Genomic DNA, 10,833 nt, shown 5'->3' with positions numbered 1-10,833 from the left:
CAATAAATAAAAAACTTTCAAGGACTAATATGATAATTTCAAAATAATAAAAAATGGAAAATAAAAGAATGTATACTTTGTACTTTTACAAATTACCATCATAAACTTTAAAGTATTATTATTTAGTGCCAAAATTGAATTATAATTATTTCTCTAATTGGTTTTTCTATATAGTTATTGTTACGGATTTATGTATATCTGCACATTCAATAAATTATTCATTGAAATCCTTAAATTTGGGTATTTTAATCCTTAGAAAATAAAATATGAAAATGATTAAATATCATATATAATGTTTAATAATTTAAATTAAAATATATAATAATCATAATATTGAATAATTTTTATTTGAAACTTTTTAGTTTAATATTGATTTTTATAATAACTACTTTTTATAATCATAGTATTTATTTATTCTTTCTTTTTTTACTTTTCATTCATTAACATTAATTAATATACATATATATAATTAATAAATATTCATAATAAAAATAATTCATTGGTTTTTCAAATTATAAATTAAATAAATAATTTTTTTTATAAATATTGTAAAAGATATTAACATTAGAATTGTATATATGTAAAATAAAAATTAATAGTGAAGTAAAAATTAATTTAATTATTTACCAAAAAAAAAATTAATTTAATTATAATATTTTTTTATATAATTATAATTTATTAGTATTGTATATTATATATAATTATTTTTTATTTTTATTTTTCCTTTCAAAGGATATATATATATATATATATATATATATATATATATATATATATATATATATATATATATGAGAGAAACATTTGTCCTTTTAAAGGACATAACTTTGTATCATTTAAGATAGGGGTTTATATCTATCATGTCACATGACACCAACAACTTTTCTACACACACAATATTTTGTGGGGCCCACACTTTCTAAAGCAAAATAAAAAAAAAATTAAGGCACACAAAACGAATCTATATAACATTACACAATCACTTTTCCTACAACATAACTCTTATAAAACCCTTTAAGATTATAACCATTGATTTTCGTCAATCAACGGTTATAATTTATTGCAAATTACTAATTAATTAATAAGTTTGACCCAATAAATTTTAACCGTTGATTGACGAAAATCAATGGTTAGGATCCAAAATGACACAAAGTTATATACTTTAAAAGGATAAATATTTTTCCTATATATATATATGGAAAATAATTATCTCATGCAATAGAAACAAAGTAGTGAGATCCATTACTTTTTCTTTTTAAAATAGTGGACCCCGCTATATTGTCTATGTTGCATGAGATAATTATCTCATGCAACACGATATATATATATATATATATATATATATATATATATATATATATATATATATATATGTTCGCTTTTTCTTACTGCAGATAAGTTATCTGCAGTAAGCCTAATACGACGTCGTTTTGGGGCAGAAATCATGATATTTTTGTAATTTTAATTTATTTCAGAGTTATAATAGTCTTTATACTTATAATTTTTTAAGATTTAAATATTAAAACGACGTCGTTTTGAAAATAAATGCAGATAATTTATCTGCATTAACTGCAGAAACATTTTTCCCATATATATAGGATCAGGTCATTTTACACCCGTGTAAGATAATTAATGAGATAATTATCTCATTAATTATTATTAATGATTAATTAATATTAATTGATTTGTGTAACTTCCTAAATTGTAATCGTTGGATGCACAGAAATCAACATTTTCTCATGTTGTATGAGATTTCAATTCTCATGTTGTGACCCTTCGATTTGCGTGCAAAATTTTTCTTTTATTTTTTTAATAATTGTGTAGTCCACCATTTACTGAGTCACAACATAGGAATTCAATTCTCGTACAACATAAGAAAATCAAACCCCATATATATATATAATATATATGTATGTATTAAGCATTTTAATTTATAATTTAACATAGATACTGTTAAAACAAATTAGGATTCTGTCAAGCCATTAGGATTAGTCTAGTGGTGAGGGATTTGAATAGTTTGTATAAGGTTATATGTCCAAAGCTCAGTACACTCATTGTATAATTTTTTTTTAAGATTCTATCATGTTAGATTAAATATAACTCAAGTAAAGTATCAATTGATAAAATAATCATAATTTAGAAACTAAATAAAAAATTAAATAAAAGAGTTTAGAAGCTTATGAGAATACCATGAAAGTCAACTCGTCTCAATGAGATAATTAAAGTTACATTAACTCAAAAAAAATTACAAGTACGTGTGTTCATTTACTAAAGGGTATATATATATATATATATATATATATAAAATGAAAATTCAGTCACTGGACGGTCCAGTGCACTAAGTTCTCCCGCGAGAACTTAGTTACTAAATATTATAATGGTGTTCTCCCGGGAGAACATAGTTATAATATTTACTATAACTGTGTTCTAGCGGAAGAACTTAGTGCACTGGACCAAATTTTGTATCCACTCACTGTACAAAGATGGATCAACGATGATAAAGGAAGAGAGAGAAAAATAAAATCATAACCATTCAAAGGTGAATCAATTAATATAAGAAAATAAATAAAGCAAACGACATAGTTTTGAGATGGCCGGAGATAAACTTATCTCAAGCTGTTGAGAAATGTTTTTCCCATATATATATATGGGAAAAACATTTCTCAAGCTGTTTGAGATAAGTTTATCTCCGGCTACCCCAAAACTACGTCGTTTTATTTATTTATTTCCTTATATTAATTGATTCACCTTTAAATTGTTATGATTCCCTTTTTCTCTCTCTTCCTTTATCACCATTGATCATCTTTGTACGACTATGATTTAGTAGCCGGAGAAAAGATTATCTCAAGTAGCTTGAGAAACGATAAGCCATATATATATATATATATTTATGGGAAAAAAATTTCTCAAGCAACTTGATATAAGTTTATCTCCGGTCATCCCAAAACTACATCGTTTTATTTATTTATTTCATTATATTAATTGATTCACCTTTGATTGGTTATGATTCTGTTTTTCTGTCTTTTCCTTTACCATTATTGATCCATCTTTGTACGGTTATGATTTAGTAGCTGGAGATAAAATTATCTCCGACAGCTTGAGAAATGATAAGCCCTATATATATATATATAAGCAAAAGGTATGTACAAAATATTCAATCTTAACATATTGGGTAAAATTAAGGGGATATATTGTTGTATATACCTTTTGGGAGAGGTTATACTTACTACTTTTTTTTCTTACTACTTGTTATTACTAAATCTTAATCGATTTCCGTCAATCTAGCGGTTATAATTTATTGGGTCACACTTATTAATTAATTATTAATTCTAATAAATTATAACTGTTAGATTGACGGAAATCAAAAGTTAAGATTTGGTAGTAACAAGTAATAAGAAAAAAAAAAGGTAGTCAATATAATCTCTCCCATATCTTTTTATTTATTTTATTTTTTAGAATGAGAAATTTACAACACCTGTTTCAAAATCAAGGGCATTTACCTTTCGAAAATTGGAAAATCAACCCCCTTTTCCAAACTTTGGTGCATCTGTGTAAGACATAATCATGAATTTCACCCGATAAGCTTTCACTCCTTTCAACAAAAGTAAATGGTTTGGCTTGAATCAGGAAAGCTTCCAACGAAGAAAGATCAAATGCAAACACTTAAAGCAGCCTCAATTCCACAACAACTGTATGTGGAAGAAAAGAATATATACTTCTCTTATTTGCTAAAACTACACAATTGTATTGAGACGATGATAGAAGCCTCATATATCTACACATACATCATGTTCCTGTTCTATCATTCAAAAAATTTAACCTATTACCCCTTTGCATCATTTTATTTTATCCTTGTTCTGGTAAAAAAAATAAAATATTATTACAGGAACAAAGATGGAGCTGGAATTGGGACTCAAAATAACTAAAACTAGAGATGATGTTACTTCTACCTCTGAGTATCAATTAGCCAAGGACAGAGCAGGACCAGTCTTTCAGTCTAGAGAAACAAACACCATGTTCATCCTCACTGCACATCTTAAAGGTTAATCTACTTCTCATTCTTATATAACAGATTTGTTTGTCTTCCTTTTTTTTTTTTTTAGTCTTTTATGTTCTTGATGTGATATATCAAGGCAAGTATCCATGCAAACACAGGTTATAAGAGGAATAATATTGACATCAAGATAAGTGAAGATGGTAGTAAGATATCAATTAGTGGACAGAAGCCAATTCAGGAAATGTTGATGATGGGATGTGTAATGTATAGGAAAGAGGTTGAAATTACAGGATTCAATAAGGTTTTCAAGGTTCCTGATGGGGTGGTTTTGGATAGGATCAAATCCAATTATGATGAAGAGGAATGGATTTTGAAGATTGTCATACCAAAATTTGTTAAAGGAATTTGTCGGGCTAGGATAGAAGAGGTCAAGGAAGAAGAATCTGATAGAGGAAGATCAGAAGTAGAGAAAAGTGAAGCTGATCATATTCTTAATGGTGTTGTTGGGGAGACAAGCCAAAAAGGATCTAAAGAGTCTGAAGTTCAAGAAATGGAGGACAATGAAAGTCTCATGGAGAAGGTGGGAGGAGTATCTGACAAGAAGCTTGATGATGCCAAAAGGGAAATAATTAGAGAGACAATACAAAAAGAAGTAGAAGAATCCAACTTGGGAAACAAAGATGGAAATGGAAAAAGTGTGAGAAAAAAGGTTGGCAATGAAGGATATCCAACAATGAAGATATCAGAACTAGAGCAAAATGTTGATGTATATATCTCACAGAAAATTGGAGATACAAGCCAAGATAAAGAGTCTGAGGTCCAAAAAATGAAGGAAAGTGAAAATGTTGAGAAGAATGAAGGAGGGATATCTAACAAGATGCTTCATGATGCCAATGGGGACATAATTGAAGAGATGATCCAAGAAGATATAGAAGAATCTAAGTTAGGAATTGAGGACGGATCAGAAATAGAGCAAAATGCTGGTGCACCTATCATGCAGATCATTGGTGATACAAGCCAACGAGTATCTAATGAATCTGTGAAGAATTTGGAGAGTCAAAATGGGTTGACTGAGGAGGACACATGTGGAGAGTCAAAACAAAAAGAATTTGGAGAACCCAAGTGTGAAGCTGCGGATAGACTTAAAGAAAGTGTGGAAGAAAGTAGTATGGAACAATTCAAAGCAATGAAGACATCAGAACTTGATGAAGATGTAGATGATCATATTCCTAGAAATATTGATGGTATAAGCCAAGAAGAATTTAAGAAGTCTAGGATTCAACAAATGGAGAAAACTGAAAGCATTGAAGGGAAGATGAACGGAGGGGAATCTGAAAGGAGGCCTGTTGAAGCCAATATGGATATTCAGAAAAACATATTTGGAGATACCCTCCATACCATCCAAAAGGACATCATAAAGCCTAAGATTGAAACTGAGGATGGAGATCAAGAATGTGTTAACAAAAATGCTGGTAAGGTAGGATTTGATGCAGTCATAACTATAAAGGAAGAGTTTCCTAAGCAGTTACCAAAAGCTACTCCTGAGGAAAGTGAAGGTTTGAATGTTTCAAAGATGAAAGAAACTAAAGATGTCAAAGAAGCAGTGGTGAAAAGAAAGGGAAAAGCGATTGAGTATTTTGTGGAGAAGGGTGAAAGTGAAGAACCCAAAAGGATGTATGTGGAAGAAAGGAAAGACATTCAAAAAGAGATAATGCAAGAGAAGAATGGAATTAAGGATAGTAATCAACAAGATGCATTGGAGAATACTTTTAAAGAAGGATTTAAAATATCAAACAGTACAACTGATGAGTTGCCCATACAGGTTGGGGAAAAGTTGATTGAAGGAAGTAAAGGATTCGAGGTTGCAAAGAAGGAAGAGCTAAAAGAGGTGACCAAAGAAGCAATGACTGAAACTGAAAGTTTAATGGAGAAGTTGAAAGGAGTTGAACCCAAGAATAGAACTGAAGAATCAAGCAGGGTTATTGAGAAAAGCACAATAACTGAGACCTTACAGAATCAAGTGTTGGGCACTGTACAAGAAAACCTTCCCAAGAAGGTGGTAGAGGAAATTGCCCAAGATGAGAAGGATAAAATTGAGTTAGGTAAAGTGAACTTGAAAGGAGAAGGATCTACAAAGATCCATGTTGAACTAGGTGAGGTTTTTGAGGAAGACACAACAAGGGACAGAATGGAAAAAGAAATTGGAGAGCCAAAACTTCAGTCTAGCGATCATCTAAGTGGGAAAGAGAATGTTTATATTGGAGTATTTGATGGAAGCAAAAGTAGTAAGTCTCCAGAGATTAGAGAAACAGAAGATGTCAAAGAAGATGGTTCAAAAATTGAACAGCCTGTGAAGAAACTAAATGGAGACAAATATGAAAAGATGCAAGTTGAAGAAAATGGAGGTTTCAGGAAAGATTTAACAAGGGAGACTACTCCAAAAGAAATAGAGGTTCCTAAGATCCAAACAATGGAAAAAGATAAACGTCCTTTGCAAGAAGAGATGAGTAAAGGAAGATTGGAAGTAAACAAGGCTTTAAAAGAAGAGTTTCCTAAGAAAATGGTAGATTCACTAGCTAATAAAAGAGAGGGACTAAAAGGAACAAAGATAGAAGAAGCAAAAGATGTCAAGGAAGTGGGTGCAGAAATTGAACAATTTGTGAAGAAAGTAAAGGGAGAGAAACATGGAAAGATACATGTTGAAGCAAATGAGGGTTTGAGGAAAGATAGAACTAGTGAGACAACAAGTAAACAAAGAGAGGATCCTAAGATTCCAACTAAGGAAATGGATCGACAACGCTTGCAAGAAGAGATGAGCAAAGGAAAATATGAAGCAAGCACAATAGCAAGAGAGTTTCCTATGCAAATGATAGAATCACTAGGTAAGACAAGAGAGGGACCAAAGGATAAAGAAATAGAAGAAGCAGAAGAGGTCAAAGAAGAGGTGACCAAATTAAAAAGTGAGGAAACAAAAGTTGAGTCTACAGCAAAGGAAAAATGTCCACAGTCTGAGGATGAAAGAATTAACCAGACTTTGAAAGAAGTGGCAGAGGTAAAACATCCAAAAGCATCAGATATAGGAACTCCTGAAAGAGAGTTGCAATCTACAAAAGGCTCAACTGAGGAGGTTGAACAAGGAAGTGCAAAGGATAAGACACAGAAGACAGAGCTGCTACCTCCAAAAATTCAAACCAAGGAGACTCATGAATCAATAAATGAAAGTGTGAACCATGATATTTTAAAGCCAAAGAATGCAAAAGAAGTAGGAGAAGGCGGACAAAGCACTTATAACACACAAAGCAGTGAAAGCACTAAAGAGGTTGCAAGTATAGAAGATCAAGTGGCTAAACCATTGTCAGCACCAAGGCTTCCATCAACTCAACAGTCCGAAGTTGATGAAAGAGATAAACTATATGAAGGTTGCAAAGCAGAATACGATGCATCCCTAGAATCACAAAAGGGAGATCCTACAAAAGATATGAAAATTTTAATTGAAATGAAGATGAACCAAGAACCTAAACAAAGGGAAACTTTGAAGCCAGAAATTCCTCTAGAAAAACAGCTAAAAGTAGGAGGACAAGTTACTAGAAAAGATGAATTTCACCAAGGACAAGAAGTGGGAGAGACAATACAAGAAGAAACTGAGGGGCCTAAGAATAAAATTGATGATAGGGATCAACAATATGTGCAAAGAGATGTTGGCAAAGGAGTTGGAAAAGTAGAAACTATAGGAAAGGAGATGCACAAAGAAGAAAATGTAGCAGATGCTGGCCCAATAGTTGAAAGGATGGAAACAAAAAGAGACTTGAAAGCAACTCTTGAAAGAGAGAAATACATAACTCAGAATGTTAATGATGAGAAGCCCAGGATAGAGGAAGAAATTATAAAAGATGACATTGAGAAAGTGGATAAAGCTAAACACATTGCAGAGTCAACGAAAACAACACAAGAGAAAGAGCATCCTAGGAAATCAGAAGTTGTTAAGAAAGAAGCAGAACCTTTGCAAGCAATATCTTCACTTCCAAGTGTAACAAGTATGGAATTTAAAGAGGCAGGAGGACCAAAGAATGAGTTTGAAGAGCTAGACCTGAAAGAGTTTTCACCTTTAACAGCAGCAATGAAAACAAAAGAGCCTATTGAATTAGCAAAGCCAATTATGGAAGGGAAATTTCCAAAGACAAGAGAGGATGTACCAGAATCAAGAGACAGGGAACAATATGGTTATGGCACAGAGGACACTAAAGCACCAAAAATCGCAGTATCTCAAGGAGCCAAACCATCAAAGTTGCAAAGCCAAAGATATACTCCACAATCCATAGATAAAGAAAACAGGAAATCAGAAAATGTTGTTGAAGCAATTGGAGCATATGAAGCATCCAAAGAATCACCAAAGAAAAACATTGTGGAAAATGAAGAAAAGGAAAGCTTGCAGCCACAGATCCTTGAAAACCAATGCTTTGAAAATGAACAAAAAGTTGATGGCCAAGAAGAAGCACTTAGTCAGTGTGGGTTGCAAGAAATAAATCAGGAGGAAACCAAAGGCCCCAAGATTTTAAATGAGGATAGTGATCAACAACATGTGCAAGAGAACAATGATAAGAAAGAATATCAAACAGAAAAAGGTGTAGAAGAAGAGTGGTTGAAACAAGAACGAGGAGCAGAAATAGTTCTGGATAAAAGGGAAGGACCAAAGGTTGCAAAGAGTGAAGAAGTTAAAGAGGCTTCCAGAGAATTACTCAAAAGAGAGAGGGGAAAAACAACTCAAACTGCAGAAGAAAAGAAGCCTAAAATGAAGGAAATAACTCAAGAGTTTGAAAAGGCTAGTGGATTCAAACAGGTTACAGAAAAAAAGCATGAAACTCGAGAGAAAGAACACCAAAGAGAATCAGAAGAAGTCACTTCTAAAATGAAGGTGGAACCTCCAACAATGATTGAAATAACTCCAAATAAAGGAATTGGAAAATCACAGACAGAAGAGATGCCACCTTTGCCTATGGAAATCCAAAGAAAAGAGCCCCATGAATTATCATGGCCAACCATGGAATATGAAATTCCAAAGATAGAGGAAGTACAGCAAGAAAAGGAGGGGGAAAGGCTCATTCATGGACTAGAAGCAACCACTTCTAAAGAAGAAGGACTTGCGCAAGCTACAGCTACGCATTCAAAAGCAAAAAGTAATGTTGAATCAAAAGGTGAGATTGATAAGCCAAAAGTGAATCAACTTCAGTCTCCATCTACAGAATTGTTGAGCAAAGAGCCATGTCAATTAGATAAGTTTAGTATGAAAGAAGATAATTCAAAGGCACAGAATAAAATGCAAGAGTGGGAGGAAAAAGAATCAACTCATTCCATTCAAGGCACTACAGCATCAGAAGTTGTAGCTGATAAAGTGTTTGAACCATCAAAATTTTCAAGCTCATCATCATCCCCTCAACAATTTGAAGCTGAAGGAAAGGACAAAAAAGATCCTAGTCATGAAGTTGGAAATCAAGAATATCAAGAATCAAAGAAGAGGGACTCCAAGACAGATGTTCAAGAATCAAAGAAGAGGGACTCCAAGACACATGTTCAAGAATCAACCAAAAGTAAAACAGACCAAGAAGATGAACAAATAGAAACTATACAACCAGAATCCACAGCAGATCAACTATGCATAAACAAAGATCATGAAGAAAGCCATGGAATGCACAAAATTGCAGAAGAAAAAGCTTGTGAGGAAGAATCTCAAGTATTAGAGGAGCAAAAAGAATGTAAAAAGAAAAGGGACGACAAAAAAGGGTCAAAGAAACTGTTTGTTCCATTGGTCATAGCAGGATCAGCCCTTCTTGTCTCTCTAATAGTTATCTTTGTTCGGCATAGAAGAGCTAGAAAAAGGTAAATTTGTGTTCACTAAAATCTAGTTTTCCATTTTCACTAAGAGCAAAATCTTATGCAGTGTGCTATAGAAATTGATATATCATATTATTCATATATAAATATAAAAGTATATGATATATGAAATCCAGATAATTACCTTTCAGAAAATGAGAGTACGAGTGTCGATGCTTTATTCTTATGAAGGTATGAGAAAAGATAAAACTTTATATATAACTATAAATAAGCACATTTTTTGTTTTGCAGGCAGTAGTAAGTAGTACTCAAAGTGAATTGAAGTTCACATTACATATATCAATTTTGAAATGAAGCAAATTGTATGGAGAAGAGAATGCGGTAGCTTGTTTTTATTATGTACATGACCGCTTGGGAATGCAACTTAAAGCTATTAACTCTATTATGTTGGTAAGTGTTATGCATCTATGAGGCTTTGTAAATTATCTTTATTCTTCTCGTAATTCTGATTTTTCTTATTTCATTTTTCTCTTTATAGGTACAAGTGCAACTAAAGGGTTGAGGTTGTTGCGATGGGTTACTTCCTCCTATATGGAAAAAAGGCCAAAATTTGTAGATATATATAGCCCGTTTGTTATTCTTAGCTAAGTGCATTTTGAAGGGTTAAGAGAGCGAGAATTTGAGAGAAAGAGGTGAAAAGGGTAGTTGAAACTTGGTGAGTATAAACAACTGGCTCTTAGTAACAGTAGACCCTTAGATTAAAAAAAAAAAATTTATTGCTTTATCAGTTCATCCATTACTCCATTAATTTATTCTAGTCGTGCACCACTATAATGGTAAAGTCCTCTCTCCCAAATTTTCAACATAACATAATCAATGTTTGACATGATATATCCCTTCAATTCAAAGTGAAAAACTTGACTTTTTATTTTCTTAACCTTTTAATTTTTTATTTTTAAACAAAATTTAATCACTTTTTAATAAATAAAAAAATATATACTTTATTA

General features: G+C 32.0%; 1 protein-coding gene across 1 annotated transcript; it reads left to right on the top strand.

The window, feature by feature from the left end:
* The first annotated feature begins 3,894 nt into the window (after window positions 1-3,894).
* On the top strand, window positions 3,895-10,380 carry LOC133294653 (uncharacterized). The gene is made up of 3 exons (XM_061493363.1): window positions 3,895-4,042; window positions 4,156-9,871; window positions 10,365-10,380. Exons 1-3 carry the CDS (start codon window positions 3,895-3,897, stop codon window positions 10,378-10,380), a joined length of 5,880 nt encoding a protein of 1,959 aa, XP_061349347.1.
* The last annotated feature ends 453 nt before the right edge of the window (window positions 10,381-10,833 follow it).

Source organism: Gastrolobium bilobum, unplaced genomic scaffold (assembly GCF_033153095.1).
Source record: "Gastrolobium bilobum isolate Gb01-03AN ecotype WA unplaced genomic scaffold, APGP_CSIRO_Gbil_v1 utg15598, whole genome shotgun sequence".
Taxonomy (NCBI): Eukaryota; Viridiplantae; Streptophyta; class Magnoliopsida; order Fabales; family Fabaceae; genus Gastrolobium; species Gastrolobium bilobum.
The sequence above is the reverse complement of the archived record's forward strand: the minus strand, read 5'-3'. Positions and strand labels throughout refer to the sequence as shown.